The sequence below is a fragment of the Peromyscus maniculatus genome, chromosome 8 (assembly GCF_049852395.1).
Source record: "Peromyscus maniculatus bairdii isolate BWxNUB_F1_BW_parent chromosome 8, HU_Pman_BW_mat_3.1, whole genome shotgun sequence".
Lineage (NCBI taxonomy): Eukaryota > Metazoa > Chordata > Mammalia > Rodentia > Cricetidae > Peromyscus > Peromyscus maniculatus.
Window position 1 is genome coordinate 47557572 of NC_134859.1, and position 22229 is coordinate 47579800.

General features: G+C 43.2%; 1 protein-coding gene across 1 annotated transcript in view; it reads left to right on the forward strand.

The window, feature by feature from the left end:
- Positions 1–380: 380 nt before the first annotated feature.
- Tekt3 (tektin 3) overlaps positions 381–22229 on the forward strand; it is a 44060-nt gene continuing 22211 nt past the window's right edge. Inside the window, exons 1-3 of the mRNA XM_006973530.4 lie at positions 381–548; positions 10282–10889; positions 13735–13818. Coding sequence (XP_006973592.1) covers positions 10311–10889; positions 13735–13818 — 663 coding nt within the window. The 5' untranslated portion in view covers positions 381–548; positions 10282–10310. The remainder of the gene's footprint in view (positions 549–10281; positions 10890–13734; positions 13819–22229) is intronic.

Here is a 22229-nt window from a genome sequence, read left to right on the forward strand (position 1 = left end):
AACCGGAGGCTTTGTTTCCTTTCATGTTACCAGATGCAAGTGTGAGTTATTGGGACTGGCACAGCTGGAGAGTATTAAACCTGCCAAGTCCGCGTTTTAGGGCCAGTTCTGCCACTGGGTGTGACTATTAGACCGATGAACATCTACAGTCTCGGTCTCCCCACTTGTTAAAAGGACCTCTATCAGTGTTTGGAAGGAGGTGGTAGCGATGGACATTTAACTAAAAAGCGTGACCGGTGCCTGCAGAAATATTGTGTTTCCTGAAAACTTAACAGAAGGAAGATCCCAAAGGCAGCTGGTGCGCCTCGGGCTGGACCCTAAGTTCCAGTGTCTGCAGGGACCCCTCAGTCTCCCTGCACCGCTATCCCAGCACAGTTACTATGCGCGTGAGCGTCCATAGCAACCGCCTAGGGCGGGGCTACCTTGCTGGTGCCCAATCCGCTACCTGAGGGGGACCCTGGCTGCCGTTGAGTGGTCCACGGTTTGAGGTCACAAGGGGGCGGGGCGATCCGGCCTCTAGGGAGGCTGAAGGTCGACCGCACGCATAGGTGAGTGGTCTAGGAAGGGCATACTGGGTGGCAAGGCTGTGGCACCTGCCTAGGAGTCTTGGTTGTCTCACCCTCGGTCCTCAGGCAGCCCTGGCCCGCTGCTCCGCCCCGCGGTCCAGGGAAGGGGCATTCATTCTCTTTCTCACCTGCTTCTCCAGGGTGTAGCCATTCCCTCCTCCCCGCGCTTTCTCAGTCCTGGCTTCCAAGAGACCCAGAGGAAGACACATATCTGAAATTCAAACCAAGGCTGGTATCCTCTGGCACTCCTTGTCCCGGGGCCACTTTCGGGTTAAATCTTCCTTGCATTTTGGTGCTTAAAACCAAGCGCCTCAATACCATTCCTGGTGCTTATGGAGTAATAAGCAAACACTTGAGAACTGAGGAACATTCTTTGCTTGGTTATTGCTGACAGGAAATTGTTTTATTGTCAGGTAAAGTATTTGAGGAACCTGGTAAAATACTCTATTCCATTTATAAATGAAATATTTCACACAATAATCCAGTGAGCAACATCTGAATGCCAAGTCACCCCATTCACCCCTTAAACTGTCACAAGCACAGCCCTCTCCTTCCCCAGGGCACTCGCCTACCAGAATTTAGTGTTTCCTTATACTCTGCGTATTTTATCTTTTATCATGATATATCTATCCAGATGCCAACACATGGTGTTGCTTTAAGTTTATGTAATGATCTGTAACAGACACTCTGTATCAAGTGTGCTATGAATTTGACTCACATCACCTGTACATCTTCCAGCTCATAGGCTTTTAGTTTGCTTCCTTAAAAATACTGGAGATGGATGGGCACGCCTTTAATCCCAGCACTCAGGAGGCAGAGGCAGGCGGATCTCTGTGAGTTTGAGGCCAGCCTGGACTACAGAGTGAGTTCTAGGAAAGGCAAAGCTACACAGAGAAACCCTTTCTCAAAAAAAAAAAAAAAAAACAAAAACAAAAACAAAAAAAACAAAACAAAACAAAACAAAAAAACTAGAGACAGATTCCTGGACATTCTTAATTGTTTCTGCATTTGGGTATCTCTGGGTATGGTCGTGGCAATAAAAGTAACTGGGAGTGTCCTTTCCAGTGTCCTAGATCCTGTCACTGACAAGAATTATTTTGCATTTCTTGTTTGTTTACAGATAATTAAGCCTTTCCTGTGTTTTTATTTAACCTTGAAGTTGCAATGTTTCATACTGAAATACAAGTCATTGCTTCTAATTTTGGTGTTTGTTTAAAAGGTGAAAGCTTTATAGGATCTGTAGAGACAGCCTCTTAACTGTGGTATTTATTGTGTGTTTCTGGTCCTATGGGACAGACACTGTGTTAGCCACTGTGGACCTGAGGGTCTGTATGGGAAGCTTTCAAGCCCATGCCTGCTGTTGATCTGAAGCCATGTGTGGAGCAAAGCGAGACAGTCTCTGCATGTGGGTCTTCTGGAGAAGATGTTTTATAGGCTTATGTTTTAAATATTTATGATCCTAAAGTCTTGACTAAAATGTGCTGATAAAATACATCCATTCAAGTCAAGCCCGTCTTCTGAACTGTAAATGGATCTTTCCAGTACTTGTATTCTCTTTGGGTTTGGTTCTATCTTTAGCAATTTAATATTTATAGATGATCACTATAGTATTTTCAGTATATTAGTACCTGTTGACCACACATTAAATGAATAAAGTCCAACATGGTTTAACATTGTAGCACCTCTCATTTCTTCAAATGCTCTTTGGTGTTTACAAAATATATATTTTTAATCTATTTATTTGAGTTCTGGCTGTCCTGGAACTTGCTGGAACCAGGCTGGTCTCAAATTCATAGAGATCCACCTGCCTCTGCTTCCTGAGTGCTGGGGTTAAAGGCATGCACAGCACATCTGGACCAAAGTTTAATTTAAAAAACAAACAACAACAACAAACCAATTGAATGGTATACAGGATGATTTCCATGGCTACTTTCAGCCATTTTCCCAAAGAACTCATTGAATATCCTTGCAGATATGAGATAAATACAGTGTTAACAATCTTACTAAGTGTTGCACATACATGCATAGAGAGTGACTGAGAATTTGGAGAGCTAACTCTGTAAAAGACACAATCAGCAAATTCATCAAGATATTTTGAAAACTGAGGGTACCAGTTCTTCCTTAATAGTTTGATAGAGGTTGGGCATGTCTACACTCGAGAGTATGAGGCAGGAGAATCATGAGTTACAGACCATACTTTGTGTTTAAAAAAAAAAAAAACCCCAACAAACCCTAATTAAAGTTTGGTAGATGTCATGACTCTTCTTGTGTCTGTGACCAAATACCAGGCCAGAAGCAACTTAAGGGAGGAAGCCTTGATCTGGGCTACAGTTTGAGGGGGTGTTGCCCATCATGGCAGGAAGAAATGAGGCGGCCGGCCACATTGCACTTTGTATGCATTCAGGAAGCAGACACCCACAGGAAACGGAGTGGGGTCATATAACCTACCATCAACTCTCCAGTGACTCCTTTCCTCAGGAGATGCTCCACTCCCTTAAAAGTTCCACCATCTTCCATAACAGTGCTGCTAACTGTGAACCAAGGGTCAAAACCGGGAGCCTATGGGGGACATTTCAATCCAACTACAACAGACTTTACTAGTGACACCATCTGGGATTGAAATTTTCTTTGAGAAAAGGTTATAAATTATACATCCCATCTGATTACCATAGGGCTCTGTGGGTTGTCAGTCTCTTCTTCAGTCAGTTTTGGTCATTTGCATCTTTCAAAACCTTTACTTGGGCTGGAGAGGTGGCTTAGTGGAGTAAGTACTCGCTGTGCAGGATGAGGCTCAGAGTTCCGATCCCTAGAACCCACCTCAAGGCTGAGTAGGTGTAGTGGTTCCTACAGTACTGGGCTAGGGTGTGGAGACAGAGGATCCTGGCTAGCTGGTAATCTGGATTAGCTGGTATTGGAGAGCCCAGGGTTCGGCAAGGGACCCCTTCTCAATTCATGGAGAGTAAACGAAGAGGGCATGCCATGTCAGCATCAACTTCCGGTCCCCACGTGCATGCACACACATGTGGTCACACACATTTGAGCTGAATTGAGCTCCTCAGGTTTGGCTGTAAGCACCTTTATCGTCTGAGCCAGCTCGTGCGCCTGTGCGGTCCACTATTAGCGTAAAGTTGGGAGTGTGTTGCCTTATTAGCTTTCTTATTAGCTTTTTCAGGTTTGGTGGTAACATTCCTCTTCCATTCCTAAGTTGTCTTTTTTTATCTTGGTAAATCTAGGCACTTTATTAATTTTATTGACAGAGTTTACTTTTTTTTTCTATTTATCCTCTGTTTTTTTTTTTTTTTTTGGTTTTTCGAGACAGGCTTTGCGCCTATCTTTGTAGCTTTGCGCCTTTCCTGGAGCTCACTTGGTAGCCCAGGCTGGCCTCAAACTCACAGAGATCTGCCTGGCTCTGCCTCCCGAGTGCTGGGATTAAAGGCGTGCGCCACCAACGCCTGGCTTATCCTTTGTTTCATGGATTTTTCTCTTTGCTATTTTTTCCTTCTACTTTGGGTTTATTTTGCTTTTCATTTCTTAGATTAAAACAGATCACTGATTTGAGCTCATTATTTTCTAGAATGAATGAAACTATACTCTTTGCTCTAGTAGCAATTTTTGCTCTTTCATTAATTTTCATAGGTTGTGTTTCATTCAGTTAAAGATATTTTCCAATTTCCCATGCTATTTCCTCATTGGTTCATGATTTTCTTTATAATTGTGTTGTTTAATTTCCTATTATTTGGGGAAATTTCTAAGTGTCCTTTGTCGACTTATAACTTAATTTTGATACATTCAGAAAACATATTTAACTTGCACAGTTTTGGTAGTTTAGGATTACTGAGATTTGGGGCTGGTGAGAGGCTTGCTGCATTGGTGGACATTCTTTGTGCAGCTGGAAATAGTATGCAAGACTGCATTTGGGCTGGAGCGCTTTGTAAATGCCTTAGGTCCAGGTAGTGCAGGCTATTGGAATGAGTATTAGCCAGTATATCTTTTCTATGAGTTACTGACAGAAGAGTATTGGCTATTCAACTGTAACTGTGGATTTGCCTGTGCCTTATTTCAGTCTTGGTGTTATGTATTTATGTCAATGATTACATAGACATTTAAGATGGCTGTATCGGTTAAAATGTTATTTTCATCTCTTATTATGTGTATGATATGTGTGTGAGTGCTGGTGGGCGGGTGTGGAGGTCAGAAGACAAGTCCTGGGAGTCAGTTCTCTCCTTTCATCTTCATAAGGATCCCAGGAATGGACCTCAGGTCACCAGGCTTGGACAGCAAAGCACCACTACTCACTGAGCCATCTTGCCTGCCCTGGCATCTCTCTTTGAATGACCCTTTTATTCATTTTTATCTTTGGTCTTGAGATTTACTTGGCTTGATAGTACTATAGTAAACTCAATATTTTATGACTATTTACATGTTGTATGTTTTCCTATACTTTTATTTTTAAATTATATACTTTACATTTCAAATGTTTTTTCTAGACAATATACAATTAATATTACTATTTAAAAATCATTCTTCAATTGATGTGGAGGCTATTTAATATAATTTATAGTACAGTTAGAGTCCTGTCTGTCATCTTGATAGTTTTGCTTTCCTTCATCCTATTTTTTATCCTCTTTAAAATCATGTCTTTGCTATCCCTTCTCCTGCTCTTCCTCCTCCTTCTTCATTTTGACTCATCAGTTGGAACTCTTTTTTTTTTAATTATTATTTTGTAGCAATTACTTCAGGAAATCAATTTTAAAATGTTTTGGTCTTTGGGCCAGAACTCTTTTACAAAGTAGAGCCATTGATGACCCCAGACACGCAGATGCGCACACCATTCACATTAAAGCATTACTGTGCGAAGCAAAATAAAATATATTGGCAAGAGCGTTGCTGTCTCACAAATGTGGCGTGTTCCTTTAATTCCTAGTTTGGTGTTTCATTTGCTCTGTTGTAACGCAACATGTGACATCACCCCTGGGAACTCCATGGTAAACTTATGAGATTATAGGGTTAAAGATGGTGACTGTCTCTGAGGGTTGACTACAAAAATAATGTCGATGTTTTCACTGCTGGAAAGCTTTTCAGCACGCCTGTTGGCCCTTCGTTACCTTTTGAGAATGGCAGTTCTGAAGTGTGCAGTGTGTATTTTAATATATCACAGACTATGTTTAAGTTCTATCATTCATTTCAACCATACAACCCTTAAAATAGTATACTTTCCCCCAGACTCTCCAGCTGTGCTCTTCTTATCATATAGTTTACTTCTATTTGATAAGTTATACAATATCTTTATTATTTTTGCCTTAAGCAACTATCCTTTAAAGAAACCTGGAAGTTAGAAAAGTTTTAACAATGCTAGCACACATCCTCGCCATTTCTGGCATTCTTCATTCTTTGTGTTGGATCCAAGGCTCCATCTGGGATAATTCCCTTTCCCCGGGTAAGTTCCTTTGCAAGCCTGTTGCTGATGAATCCTTTTGGCTTTTCTTTGAAAATCTTGTCTATTGCCTAACTCTTTTGAGGGATGCGTTGGTTGGGTTTATGTGTTTGTCTGTGTCAGTTTGACACAGTGTAGGTCATCTGGGAAGAAGAAACCTTGACAAAACACCTCCTTCAGATTAGCCTGGAGGCAAGGCTGTTGGGCATTTTTCTTGAGTACTGATGGATGTGAGGTGCTCCAGTCCACTGTGGGCATTTTCAGCCTTGAACAGATGGTCCAGAATTGTGTGGAAAAGTAAGTTGAGTAAGCCACGGAGAGCAAGCCAGTAAGCAGCGTTCCTCTGTGGTTCCTGCCTCTGCATCTGCTTGAGTTCCTGCCTCAACTTTCCTCAATTGACAGACGATAATCAGGATATATAAGCCCTTTCCTCCCCAAGCTGCCTTTGGTCATGGTGTTACCACAGCCACGGAAAGCAAGCTAGAACGGGGGACATTTCACTTGCTAGAGAATTGCTGCCTCATGCTTTCTTTCAGCCTTTTAAAGACTCTGTTCATGGCTAGCTAGTTGGAATGCTTGCCTAGCATGAGAAAGACTATGGGTTTGATGCCAGGCACCACAAAAGAAACGTTAGGGGGAAACTGTTGTCTGGCCTGAGTAGTTTCTGACAATCCTACGTTCCTTCTTACACTTATTCTCTCCACTTGTCATGTTGTTGTTGTGTTCTCTGAGTCTAAGCTTTTTTCTTAGGCCCGGCTTCCAGCAATTCAATTTGGATGAGCCTTGAGGTGGCACTAGGGTATATGTATGCCTGCGTGTGTACCTGTGTTTATCTTTTTTCAGTTTGTGGAATTTCTGTACTTTTATAGCCATCTAGAAATTACGATAGTTTCCATCACATGTGAAGGGTATTCAGTTATTTCCTCCAGCATCTGGTCCCTCTCCTTATAATGTCACAAAGGCCCAGTTCCCATGCCCGTATGCTGCCCCTTTGGTTTTCGTTTTTTTCTTTCAGTTAAAGAAACCCTCTGTATCGTGTTAACGAGGCTTAAGTGTGCTGTGTCCAACCTCAGCTGCTAGGCTGAGGACATACTGTTTGCATTCATCCTGCCTGTTTGACTGCCGGAGTCCCGGCTGACTCTTCCCACCATCGTTCTTGCTCCAACCTTCTTGTCATTTCCAGACTTGCTCCTACTGACTGATTCTCCTTAATTGTGGCCCATATTTTCTGCCTGTTAGTATATAGGTAACTTTTGACCAGATGCTGGACACTGCAATGCGGCACAGTTGAGTGTCTTAATGTTCAGGTAACCAAGTTACTTGCGGGCCAATCTGATCACCCAGAGACCTGTCCTCAGGTTTTGCCCAAGTGAGTCCTCATACGCTGTTCTTGCCTTTGCATCATGATGGAAAACTATCAGTCAAGAACTAGTTAGAGAGAGAAGATGAATTTGGGCTCAGGGTTTCAGAGGGTGCTTGTTTGGCCCCATGTGCAGGAAGGTAGCAGGAGAGGATGGCTTGGGAGGGCTGTTGTCCATGGCCAACCAGCAAGCAGAGTGTGCCAAGCAGCCAAGGGTGACACACCCTCAAGGACTTGCCCCAGCGGCTTACATCCTCCAGCTAGAATCTGCATCCTAAATGTTTCTGCAACCTCCCAAAGCAGCACCACCCACTGGGGACCAGGCAGCAAACCTGACCCCATGCCTGACATCTCATGTTCCATCCATAATAAGTGTTTTCACCCCAGGGACTTCAAATGTGTGTCCTCACTGACATCGTCACTGGCTGCCTCTGGGAACACGATAGATTCTAATCTTGCTCGCCTAAGTTCAGAGCATATCCCGACCTTTATGCTCTAGAAATAGTTCAGCTAACAACTCCGCTCCCAGGGTTTGGCAAAGTTTGAGGAGAGTCCTTGGATGCATGTGCAGAGCCTAATCAGAGGCTCACATGCATCCCTATGTGGGTTCTAAGCGGTCTTTGCACAGCTTACGTTTTCTCGGGTTCTGCTTTACAACTTCTAGCTGTTGAGGCTTCTCCAGAGTCTGGCCACTTTCTCAATACAGAGAGCCTGCCAAGCTCTGGTCCATTTCATGTGTTTTTCCCACGGTCACGGTGATCTGGAAATTGCCTCCGAGCACAATGGTGCAACCATCAGAGGGTTCACTCGTTATTTGTTGCATGTCGAGTGTAGACCAGTGTGTGAGAGGCGCTGTCCCACATATTGGATCCAGGTTTTTAGCGGTACAGTTTTGACTAGTCTACCATGGCCTGTAAGTAGGAATCCTGTTTGAGTTTTAGACTTTTCTTAGGCCGTGATACTCTCAGATTTCTTTACCAATAACAGCCCAAATTACGTGATGGTGGAGAATTTTGGTAAAACATCACCAAGGGATGGTTTTCATTCCAACACTCTGAGTGTCTTTAAAGGATGGCTGGAGCTCCAGTTGTGGTTATAACATAGTTGGTCTTTTGGAACTCATCACCACACGTAAATTCTACATCCTGTCCATCAGTCCAGATCCTCAGCCGTCCCTTCCCTAAAACAAAGTTCTCTCTGTGTGGCTTTTTCTCAGTCCATGTGTTTCATATTGCTTATGCATTTCCATGGCTGTGGGTTTCATTTGTGACAATTCTAGATTGTGATATCTCAAGATGCCAACATTGCAGGTGTTAGAAAAATCCATGTGCATGCTGCCATTCAAATCCCACTGTCAGAGTACCAAGAGACCCTCTGGATTTGGGATCCTTTATTGTCAAGCTTTAACAAAAGCCAAATAGAAAGGTTTTTATTTATTTGTTTGTTTGTTTTTAGCTAGAAGAAAACTATGTTATTTCTGGATATAACAACGGAAACATGTTAGAAGGAAGGCAGCCTTAAGGTCCCCAACATCTCAAGTTGCTTTGAACTTGCTTTTAAGAAAAGCAATATTTAAAGTTTCAAACCGAAGTAACGAGTTACCATTATAAAGTGATTAGGAGCAAAAGAAAAGAAGGATTCAGCAAACAGGGAAGGAAAAATGTTACCTGGGCCACTCCAGCATGAGCAACTATTCTATGATGTGATCTGGGTGGATTTTAACTTGACACAGTTCTGCAAATCAGTTATTCTGGGGTTTTGGTTGAAAGGCATTGGTATATAGCTATTTAATCTTTGAGGGACTTATTTCTTTTTATCGGCATAGTGCATCAAATTGAATATGACTTGATTCTTCTCTTTTTAGCAACAGGTCTAGACATTACCTCCCCAGCAGAATTATACTTTCGTTCCAAAAAGTGTGTCACAGTGTATGGTGTCCTGGTCTTCCTAGGGGCCCTAGATATGTATTTAACTTAAAAAAAGGAAATTCTAGAATGATACATACTGTGATTAGGATAACCCAGTAATTCAGTGTCTTGTATTTAAAAAGCTCTGCACATGTAAGTGGCACATCAGTAGATGTCTATAGTATGTAAATAACACATATATCTACATGCAAATGGAATAATTTGAAAAACTACAACCAATAACGAGCCATCCACGGTGACTCCTTCTGAGTAGTTAGTGGACTTTTAGGGGAGAAGGGAAACTTACTTTGCTATCATTTACTCGTTTCAGCTGGTAATTTAACAGTTAACATTTATTGGCCCAACCTCGTCCCAGCTATCCCAATACCTACGTACCCTTTTAGACAGACACATGGTTGGTCAACAGTTTCTATATTGGAGGCTCTTAGAGGGGGGTGTCTCCTACTTTCATTGAAATTTCTGCACACCAGCCACCCCACGGCCACCCACTGACATGTTTATTAGCAGGGCATGATGGGAGAGGGGAAGTCCTGACAAGGAGCTTCCTGCAAGGCTGTTCTGACAATCCAAAGAAGTGAGTGCTGGTATCGATCCCTTGGACTTGTAGACGAAGCTGCAGAAGGTGAAGTACTTTGCCCCGTTGTCATACAGCCGGGGCAGTATTCAAATCAGTTAAGGGTAGAGTTAACTATCTGTTTAAACACGAAGCCACACTCTTGATTGGAGTTTGCACTCAATATTATTAGTCTTTTATTTTAAAACATTTGAATGTACCTTCATACATTTTAGAGACACAGGGATGGAAAGTTTTTTGAGATTATCACCTAGAAGTACTGATGACACGTGAGAACAGGTATCTAATGAGCCCAGGAGCACTACAGCTGGTACTATGTTTAATGTAATCTATTATGGGTATGCTATATAAGATTAAGTGATATGATATTCTTTCCTTTCCTTGTTCCCTCTCTCCTTCCTTCCATCCTTCCTTTGCAGGAGAGATTTTCAAATTGTGCTTGGGCACCATGGAGCTTTTAGGTTCTACGTTAACGGCTACTTATGCCCGCCCGCAACCAGCACCAACCAGTTTTCTGCCAGCCATTGGTACCATGACGTCGAGCTATCGGGACCGCTTTCCCCATCGTAATCTGGCACACAGCTTGAGCCTGCCATGGAAACCGAACACATACTACAAAACGGCCTCCAACTATCCAACTTTGGCCCCATACTGCACGAGAGCTCAGAGAGTGTGTGAGAGCACTATGCTCCCCTTCATGTCCAACAGAACCACCCTCTTCACAAGGTATACGCCTGATGATTGGTATCGGTCCAATTTAGTCAACTACCAAGAGTCTAATAGCTCACGGCATAATTCAGAGAGACTCAGGGTGGACACATCTCGCCTCATTCAAGACAAATACCAGCAAATCCGGAAGACCCAGAATGCCACTACCCAAAACTTGGGAGAGCGTGTCAATGACATAGCCTTTTGGAAATCTGAAATCACGCATGAGTTGGATGAAATGATTGGAGAGACAAATGCACTTACCGATATTAAGAAAAGGCTGGAGAGGGCTTTGATAGAGACTGAAGCCCCTCTGCAGGTAAGGATGAGAGTTGGGATAAAAGGTGCTGCAGCTCAGTTATTGTAGAGACACACTCACCCTTAAATTTGTAGTGGGATCGGTAATGGCCAAACCTTTGCCATTTTACTCCTATCACACATAGGGGGTTTCTGAGAGAATTCTGAAAGCAGAGCAGATGAAAGAAATGCCATTAGGCTATACAGTGTTTTCAGTTCAATGTGTCATCTTATTAGCTCTTAAAAAGGCTGGCCTGATCTTTGCAGGTTCTAGAGTAAGATGAAAATTGAAGAAAATATTTGTTTGAGAAATTTTTAATTTAATGGGAGCTGGGCAGATGGCTCAGCTGGTGAGACTCTTGCTTTGCAAGTAGGAAGACTTGAGATCGATCCCCAGAACCCATATGAAACATCAGGACATGGTGGTATGTGCTGGCAGTCCCAGCACTGGGGAGGTGGAGGCAGGGGCATCACAGGGGTCACTGGCCAGCCAACCTAACCTAATCAGTGAGTTCCAGGCCAGTGAGAAACTCTGTTTCAGAGTTTGAGGTTGATGGTATCTGAGGAAGCACAACCCTCAAGACTTGACATTTACATACACATACACACACATGCATGCACACACACATATGGAAACCTGCACACACACATATATACAGAGAAACCTACATACACACCCAAACACACACACATATGCACACATATACCCGCACACAAATATATGCACATATACACATGTGTGTACATGCATACACATAAACAGATACACCTGCAGGCATATGCAAATGTGCACACATGCATCATGTGTGTATCTACACACACACACACACACACACACACATTTACAAATAAAGTTTTTTAAAAAGAAAATTAAAACCTTTCCGTCTGTGTCATGAAGTAAGCCCTTTGTTGACGTGATTGCCGTTCAGGGCACAAATGATCAAATGAGACTCTCTTAGAAATCTGTTTAGGATTCTTTTATTAAACAGTAAATGAGGCTGATGTAGACTGGTTGCCATGGCCATACAAGCAGCGCTCGATTTGTTGCTGGTGTCTGATTAGGCTTTGAGTGGGCTCCAGTCACCTATGACCCTTGTACCACACCATGGGCTCTCCAACTCCTTCATGCCCACCACCACAGAAAGAAGGCATTCCATGCCTAACGCTGGGGAAGGCATAGAAATTAGTATGTATCTCAACAAATGCAGCCAACACCAGTTGTCTCCATATGGAGCGCTCACAGGAGGTCATGTGGTATTTGTAGTGTAAGCGAGAGGCCCAGGGTCTGCAAGGCTAGTGATCTGAGGAGTCTGTTGGGCATCGATGCCCAGTGTCTCTTCTGTCCCGTTCTCTCTCCACTAACCAGAAATACACAAATACACACAAGCTCCAGAGTCCTCAGGGAGGTTGGGGGCGCTCACATAGGATCTTTTTGGAGTAATTCACCCTGGGTTGTTAAGACCCAGAAGGACTCCAGTGCCTTCCCCAGGACCTAGCTCAGGAATTGGAAATGTCCTGAAAACCACAACCACATACTCTGCTACTTAATTTCTCCAAGACCCTTGGTTGCTTTCCTCACTCCCCTTTCATGATGACTGAACCCTTGACTTGGTTCTAATGTCAGCTCTCTCCTGCAGCCTCTGCCTGTGTGTTCTTGTAGGTCACAACATGGACTGTCAAAATGGAATCAGAAGGTCCCAATTACCGTCAGGGTTACATGGAAATGAACTTCAAAAGAGAAAATACAAAGAACCACTTAATGGGAGGAAGGTTGTTAGAGTGTAATAACACAGCAGTGGTTGAATCAGTACTGCGGCCATTTCTAGCTTATGACATTCGCAGCAATGGACCCTTACAACATCTAGGGCTGAGCGTGTGCACTTGGGTGTGTCACTGGGGGGGGGGCTGTGGGAGGAAGAGTCCTGAAAAGCAGTGTGGTGATATCCACTTAAATACTCCTAGTTCCCACAATCCACTAGCTCCTCATCCAGTAAATGTAAATTGTACTACTCAAAAGTAGAAATGTGCTCAGTTAGGGTTCAATAATATATTCCAATATGGCTCACATTTGATGTTTATAAAAGCTTAATATCATACAGTAGTTTTGTGTCATGGAAAAGGTTTTGCAAAAGCATTTCAGCTACATAATGACCTCTCCAACATAATTCATGGTTAGCAATTTATGATGCTATTTTCTATTGTCATCATTAATATTCTCTGCCTCAAAGGGCATTTTAAAACTTCAGTTTAATGTTTAATTTGATCCTAAAAAATAGTATAAAATTGTAAGGACATTGTTGCCTCCATTTATTAAAATCAACCACACAATGAAACAGTGACAAGTATGGCTGGATCATGTTTTCTATATTTTAATTTTAAATAGGTAAAAGCATTATATTATTTTTATAATTAGGAAAATAATAAATAATTTTAAAGATAATGACTCAGATATTTGGCTACACAAAAATTTTAATATTTTGAAAATGAATCAATTCATTTCTACTTTTTTTCAGTAGGAAATATTTAGAAACGATATCGCAAACTCTTGGTTTCATGTAATCAAACTGTTTCTCTTCAATAAACGGATGCCAGGTGCTTACTTTAGTTGCTAGCTGATGGGCATTCATTTTGTCAGTTTCCCAAATTGGGATTTTTTTTTCCAATTTGTTTCTCCAGCAGACACCTTTCCGCAGCAGCAAAGATCTCTTCACCTGTCATGGTCTTTCTTAGGCTGGGCTCTCCCAAATTGGCTTGAGAAGTCCAGCTAGGGAGTCCCTGTTGACTTACTTGAAACAAGTTACTAGATTTCCTTGTCCCCAGGTGCCATCAGTTTGCAGTGACGTGTTCTGTGCTCTGTGGATCTGTAGGTTGCCCGAGAGTGTCTCTTTCACCGAGAGAAGAGAATGGGAATCGACCTAGTTCATGACGAAGTTGAAAAAGAACTACTGACGGTAAGCATGGGGGGTGGGGAGTGCTTCACTAATGAGAAGTTTCTTGTTGCAAGTGTGTGCTTAAGTGAAGACACAGAGCCTCGGTGCTGTCTACAACCATTTATAAGTGAATTTATAATGCCTGGCAAAGGTCCATTCTCTTGGTTTTATAAGTACTGTGTGTTGACTGAGAACTCTAAAAATACAGGAAAGAATAAAGGAAGATTAGGTGTTTGCAGTCCCATTGGATGCAAATCAGTGTTGATTTTGGAATATTTCAGTCATTCTGTCAAACATGTTTAAATAGACACCACCGGATCACATGGCACTGACATGCATGCATCTCCAAGATTGCCCTCATACAGTATCTGTGAATGGGAAAACTCCTTCATTCATTTAAAATGGTGCTGAGGTCCTTTTCCTTATCACTGCATATCCCCGTAGGACACAACTTTGGTTATCCACTTCCCAGCATTCACGGCGTGAAGCTGCCACCACTAACACAGCTCAGTCCTCCCTGATTGGACAGTTTGGTAGTTTACTGACCCCACACACTGCTTGACAATGTGGGCTTAGTCCCCAAGGAGGGCAAGGGCTCTGGTCTCTGTAGCTTGATGCCACCATGGCGTCAAAGGGCATAAACATCTGGGGAAGTTTTGGTCCACTGCCGAGCTGCCATCCTAGAACCCATGTGTCCCCATGCTGCTCTATGGATTCTCCCAAGCTTTCTGGAACTTTCCACCTGCTCAATCTGATCTGCTTGTCAATTTTCTCACCTCTCTGCACTACCTACGGGAACATCTCTACAGTCTGTTAAAGTTTCCGTCCTGTGCTCCTGGCTAAGAAACTAAATTAAACACTAGTTCTTCACATCAACTGTTCTGCCAAACAACTTTTAAATTTTTGATTAATGCACCATGGTAATAATAATAATAAGGATCAAGTATGTACTGGTCAAACCCAGCATCTGCTTGTCCTTCCTCCCTGCTCACCTCCCAGCCTGTCCTACCCTGTCGTCTACCTCTTTCTACTCATGGTAGAGTGCTCTTGGCTGTAGCCATTGCCTCCTTGAACCTTCCGGTCAGCCTTAGCTCTTTCTCTGAAAGCCGAGTCCTATGCAATTTCCCAGACATGCTCCCACTCCATGTTTTTCTTTGATGTACACTGTCACCAATTCTTTTCATCTTCTGAGAAATATTCCCAACTTGATAATGACCCAGAAGATGTAAGTTCACTGGGACCTTCTACTGTGCCTCCCTTTAATTTCTCAGCCCATTTCCCCCTCAGAATCACAGGATTTCTGCTGTGATGAACCCATCTTCTCTGTCCCTAAACCAGATTTTTAGGGTCCCACTGCCTTTTTTTTTTTAAATCCCTGGTGAGAAATTATTTTGAGCTAGTCAGGTCATCCGAGTGATTTTATCCTAACGCTCCATCAGTGTCTCTCTTTAACATCATTTTGAACTTTTGAAATGTCCATTCCATTAAGAATGATAAAAGTCATCGCTCTCATTGCCTAGGAGTAATTAGGATCTGCGCATCATGAATGAAATGGCTTTGCCATGATGGGCCCTTACTCTGCACTTTCTTCTTTCCTGGTCTCCGATGAATCTCACAATTCATGAAGTGATCTGTCATTGTTTGGCCACTGTAAGTGGGAGGGGACTTAGGGTCTGTCCATTGGCCCATTGTTTTCACCGATCTGAGGTGTCCTGTGGGAAGTAAATGTGAAGCCTATTTTAATGGCTTAACCTCAGGGTGCCCATTAAACACAGTTTGGTACTTCGAAGAAATTTTTTGAAACCTGGCATCTTTTAATATTTCTGCTATTGTAGGAGGAGCCCACAAACCTGTGCATATGTTAGAACCACCTGGTGTTTTCAACCACCTGGGCTGAATTCACAGAGTGTCTGGTTCAGATTTGGAATGGAGACTGGTTTTTAAAAAATATTTCCCAGGCAATTTTAATGAACAGGCGCAGCTAAGAACAAGCACCTCAAAATGTTCAAGAGAGCTGGGGGAGGAACACTCAGTGGGTAAAAGCCCTTGCATAGTGTGAGGACTGAGTTTGGATCCCCAGCATCAACAAAAAGGCCAGGAATAACCCCAGTGAGAGAGAGGGATGGGTCGAAACAGGAGGATCACAGGGACCCATTGCCCACTAGCCTGGTTCCAGGTTCAGTGAGAAACCCTGAGTCAAAAGGAAAAGGTGGCGAGTAAAGGAACAGGATGCTCAATGTTCTTCTTGGGTCTCTGCATGTGAGTGCATGGGCACACGTACTCATACATGTCTGTGTCTGTGTGTGTGTGTGTGTGTGTGTGTGTGTGTGTGTATGTTTAAATGCATGCATGCACCACATACTCATGTACCACACACATACACACACACAAAATGTGAAAGAAACTTAATGTGATCTAAGTAAATGGACATGACATGTTCATAGATGGGACAATTTGACTGTGTTGAGATGGCAATACTTCCTTGGTGACTTCACAGATCCAGCATAATTTCTATCAAAGTCTCAGCCTTGATCCTAAAATTCATACACAAGTCCAGGGACTCACAGGGGTTGTAATAATACTGAAAAAAGAAGATAATTGGAGGACTCTAACTGCCCAATAAAATGTATTGCTACATTGTATTGTGTCAGATAGTGTAACCCATATGGAGGCAGATCAGTGGAACAGAGCTTGCGTACTGAGACAGAGACACTCACAGCTACCGTCAGTTGATCTCTGACAAGCCTGTCAAGGAAATTCGATGAGAGAAGAATGGTCTCCAAAACAATCATCCTCAGACAATAGGATATCCACGTGCAAGAATAAAGAACTCACATCTCGTCACTATGACATACAAAAACATCACATAAAAATGGGTGGAAGACTTAAGAGTTAAAGTGATCAGATGCTCAGGAAAAGTGTACAAATGATTTTGACTCTAGAGTAGGTGACAGTGTTTTAAATGCAACACTAAAAGCATTTTTTTTTTTTTTATAAAAGATAAGCTACATCACCAAAACTGAAAAACTGGTCCATCCAAGATTATCATTAACAAAAACCTTCACCTGTCATATATCTGCTATGGTCTTGGATCTAGCCTATAAAAATAATGATTAAGAGTTTTAGAGATAAACAAATAATCCATTTTTTAAGAATGGTCGAGTTCTCTAGTCAGTTCTCCAAGGAGGAGAAGGCATGAAACTACGAAGCATCATTCGTCTTCAAGAAAATATCAATCACCTTTCATAATGAGACTCATTCATGCCCACTAGGATGGTGGTGGCTCCACAGAAAATAAAAGCTGAGGCTGTGGAGGGATTAGAATCAGTGCACATTGCTGGTGGGGAATGTAGAACAATGTATCTGCTTTAGAAATGATTAGAGTCACTACAGAATCCAGTGACTCTACTCCCAGGTATCTATCCAAGGGGAAAAGAAAGCACATGCCATGAGGGAAAAGCTTGCATGGGAATATGTACAGGGACAGTATGCAGAACAGCAGGGCCCAAAGTGAAAACATCCTAATGAAATTCCCACAGTAGAGAATCCTTTAGCGACTCCACGTAGATGAATGGACGTCTAGAAGGAGGTCCCAGGGAGGCTAAAGCTTGGTGGTGACAGCTAAGAGGTGCTTGCTTTTTGGGTCCAGATGATGAAAGTGCCCTGACATCGGTTTTGATGATGGATATACTAACAGACACTGAGCTGTTGTGCTTTGAGTAGGTGAGTGGTGCTTGCTGTCTATATGGTCTGTGCCCCGCAGACCTATCCATGAGAACCAGGGAACACTGAATCAGAGGCTGATGTTTTCCAGCTCAGTAGCAGAGGTCATCTTATCTCAATGTTAAACCTGCAATTAGAATAATAGCTCATTAATTCAAATATGTTGTTATTCAATGTAGTGATCACTCACACACACACACACAGAGTGATTCTTTTGACTAATATATACAAGCAGTAATTATAAGCTGAGCATCCCTACCCCCAAATCCAAAATCTGAAATGTTCCAAAATCAAAACATTTTGAGCATGAATAGAGAATTTGAGCACAAGTAGAGAATTGCACACCTAACCTCATGATAAAACACAGGCACTTACTATACAGGTTTGTTAAATCACCTTGTGTGTAAGGTGTATCTGTGACATAAGTGAATTCTGTGTTTAGACTTGTGTCCCATTTTCTAAGATGTCTCATCATAACTATACAAATATTCCACATTCTGAAATCTGAAATGCTCCTGACCCGAAGTATTCCAGATGAGGGATGTTCGCTGTATTCAGTCATCTCTTACAGAACGGCTTCTCCTGGGGAATCGTCATGAGGTCATCTGCCCATGTCTCTGATAGCGTGGTGTTTCTTTAAACTCCAAAGCCAAGTGTGCCTGTACAGCCATTGCACACTCAGCCAGTGCGGGCTGTGCCTGCCCTGGGACTCAAGCCTGGCTTGCTAATCCAGAACTGAGCTGAGGCTCTGACCCTGCTCCCAGTGGCCAGTTTCACTCCCCTCCCATGTTGCAGAAGCAGAAACACTTCAGACTTCAGGGTTTATTAGGAATACACAGCAATGAGTCCGGGAGATAGGCCTGTTTCAGCACAACACAGCCCATGAGGGCACTGCTCCGAGAGGGGATTGAATAGAACCCCCATCTCAACAAAGAAGATATGGATAAAGTCCACCCATCTGTACTATCTTTTTTGTTTGTTTGTTTTCCAAGACAGGGTTTCTTTGTGTAGCTTTGCACCTTTCCTGGAACTCACTCTGTAGCCCAGGCTGGCCTCGAACTCACAGAGATCCACCTGGCTGTGCCTCCCGAGTGCTGGGATTAACATGTGCCACCACCACCCGGCCTGTACTATCTTATGTCCTCCTTACCTAGGATTCTGTGTCCAAACATGCTCTGGTTCCAAAGGTTTCCCACAACCAGGCATGCCAGAAAGGCCAGCCATTTGCTAGCCATCTTTAATGGGCACAGCAGCAAATACTGAAATGCAAACTGGTAATGAGCATTGTGTGGGGGATCAAAGGGCTTGCTCTTGTAGATGAGATTTTTCCATGATCTAGGTTCCACTGGAACTGCAGTTTGATTTTAGGAGCTGGATTGCAGCAGGCTATTCAACTGTGGTGTTTTACACTCTCTGAACCCCAAAAACACAGTTAAGTGAACACACAGAACCACACAAAACAGTTTCAACCTTCTGGGTGCAGGGTCTGGATTAATAAGGACACCCATGAAATGATTTTAAATCCACAATGCAGGCTGTAGCCTAAGGCCAGCACTTGTCCACATCTGTAGTTGGACATCAGTGTTCTTGGGATGCTGGCCATGTTACTCTGCTGAGACAGAGCCCACATTTCACATGAGTATTAAGTTCTAACATGAGAGAAATGACCTCTTGTGTGAGTTTTCCTGGGGAGATGTGAATGAGTGTCACAGCACATCCTAGATAGGGAAGGGATAAAAAGCCAAAGAAAAGATTCTACCTAATTGTACTTTAGAGAACTGTCGAGATTATTGGGTTTACTTACTGGAGTATGATGAGTAAGGTAAGATCAGGTAGTGTGGCTGAGGTGAGCTTAGGTAGCTCCGAGGCAGCTGTATTCTGGAAAAGCCCAGCCCATTGGGCATGACTGACACACAAAAGCTACATCCTTGAATCTCCCTGCACAACTTCAAGGCAGCTTGGCTGTTCTTCCTCAGCAATCTTACTGCCTGAATTACCTTCTGCAGTCTCTTGACTTTCAGGAGCCTGGAACCTTGTGAGTTTTGTTTACATCTTGGGCTTTAGGCACTTCCCTCCTCAATCCAGGAAGGCATATTTAATTTAAGTTTGGAGAAAACACCTGCTAGAAGACCTACCACCTCCTGAACACTGACTGTCTGCTAAGCGTGGGCTGCTTTCCTTGTGGGTTGCAATCCCCCCTGGGGTTGTGTTACAGAATATATGGGGGTCATAAACATTTGACAGCAGTGGAAGAGTTCTATACATTCAAAATCAAAAATTAATTCCAAACCAAACTTGCAATGATCCCGAGGTCTTTGAAAGTGCTCCTCCATGTTGTGCCCAGGGACTTCACTGCGGTCTTGGTTCTGAACACACAGCATGCACACTTTGCGATGGACATGCCATACCTGCATCCAACACCACAGGGGTGCTGCCTAAAACACCTCATCTCAGAGTTGAGATATCCTATGTCATGAATTGCAATGTTTTTCTACACATAATTTTCTGCTCTTACAGAAACAGGATGGTTGAATGATAAGGTTTCTCTGTGTAGCCCTAGCTGTCCTGGAACTCACGCATAGACCAGGCTGGCCTCGAACTCACAGAGCTCTGCCTGCCTCTGCCTCCCTGAATGCTGGGATTAAAGGCGTGTGCCACTACTGCCTGGCTCAAAGAACTGTTTTAAATGATTTTCTTTTTGATTTATGAACACAAAGTGTCTGATTTTGTATACCTATTTTAAGTAGACTTAATATCATCTAAAAATTTCTCAGGCAAAGAAGATTATAAGTGGAAAAGGTTTAAGGAATTCTGGACTGAGCACTTAGCTCTCTGTGCAAAAGTCCGGGAAAGTGTCCTGGTCCTTACATTTCCTTTATGACTCACCCTTGGACGCAGTTGACCAGTGGCAGAGCTGGCATCTGAAGCAGTGCTGGCTGATGTCGAAGCAGGTGCGTAGCTGTAGTTGCACCAGTTGGCGTATGAGGCAACACATTTTCACTCGGGGGGATGGGAAGGCAAGGGCTGCAGTCTCTACCCCGACACCCCCACTCTGCACAACACTGCCCTAAGAATACAGTTCGTACGAGGTGGTTGACAGCAGGGGATGAGCTGTGAAGGGTTCACCTGCTCCACTAGGAGGCTTAACCCAAGCCTCCCCGGGCACCAAGACAATGCTCCTGTTCGGCTTTTGCCAAAAGTCTTGCTGGTGAGACCATGTAGCTGTCAGGTACTACACCGATAATTTGAGACTCTCTGGGAAGTCAGGCCACAGCGTGGTGTCTCCTACTCCTCTCCAAGCCTAGGCATGCACTGGCTGTTACTCCTCCCCATGGCAGAGTCCAGAATCCCAGGCCCACTTTCCAACTCCTACAGGTGTGGCTGTGCTATGCCAGAGACTGTGGTCATGGACTCATGGGACCCAGGCCGCCTCCACAGCTTCTGCCTTCTGCACATGCCCACTACCTCCTGTAAGCATTCATCTCAAGGCTGGGGAGGAATGGCTGCACCACACATGGTTCCTCTGCAGTAGACGTGCAGATTGACAGGTCAGCTAACACTGGATAGCTCCACTGCAGGTAGGGATGCAGATTGACAGGTCAGCTAATGCTGGACAGCTCCACAGGACCCATTTCTAGTCTTTCCTTGCTCATGTAAATTCCTCTTTCTTTAACCATTTACTGTTCTTCATCTGAATTTATTTGAATTCACAATAAAATGTATTGGCTGAAAGATGAAACATATTAAAGTCTTATTAAATGCATTTCCCCACTGGAAATTCTAGTAATTTCCACTAAGTGCATTGTATGTGGAAACACACTGCACATACTGTAGAGTGCTCTCATGATGCTTTCTAGGCAAGAAGACTCCATGCACCCTTTTATACCTCTCTCTCTTTTTCTCTCTCCCTCCCTCCCTGTCCCTTCTCCTATGCAGCTCCTTTCTATGTCATCAAGATAGATGAAAATTAAACAATACAAAAATCTAAGACTTTTAGTATCCCATGACTATTTGTGAGAACAACCAGAGCTTTGCTACAACAGGGAAGCAGAACAAACTCTTAGTTGACTCCACTGGTCCTGAGCATTTAAGAATCAGACAGCAGGTTTAACATTTTAGACATATTCAGTACTGTCTAAACATGTATGTGGCATGTTCATATGTGTGTAGGAGTGTACATGTTTGCATATGTGCATGCATGTAAGGCCAGAGGACAACATCTGTAGATAGAGTTTATCTGTGTCCCAACAGCCAGTTCCCAAATAACCACTCTGAGACTTATTACTAATTATAAATGCTTACCGATAGCTTAGGCTTGTTACTAACTATCCCTTACAACTTAAATTAACTCATATTTCTTGTCTACCCTCTGCCACGTGGCAGTACCTTCTTTCAGCATGGCACGTTTATCTTTCTTCTCTCCATGTCTCCTCAAGACTTTCAGACACTGCCCTTCTTCTTCTTCCCAGAATTCTCTCTGCCCCCAAAATCCTGCCTAGCCAGTAAGCTCTTCATTAACCAATTAGAGTAATACATATTCACAATGAACAAAAGCATTATTCCACAGCAAATATCAGCTGTCATTCTCTGGAATGTTACTTATTCTTTTGAGGCAGGGCTTTTCATTGGCCCAGAGCTCATCAATGAAGTTGCCTCCTGGTCGCAGCCTCCCCAGACCATCATGTCTGGTATCATTGTATGGGTTCTGG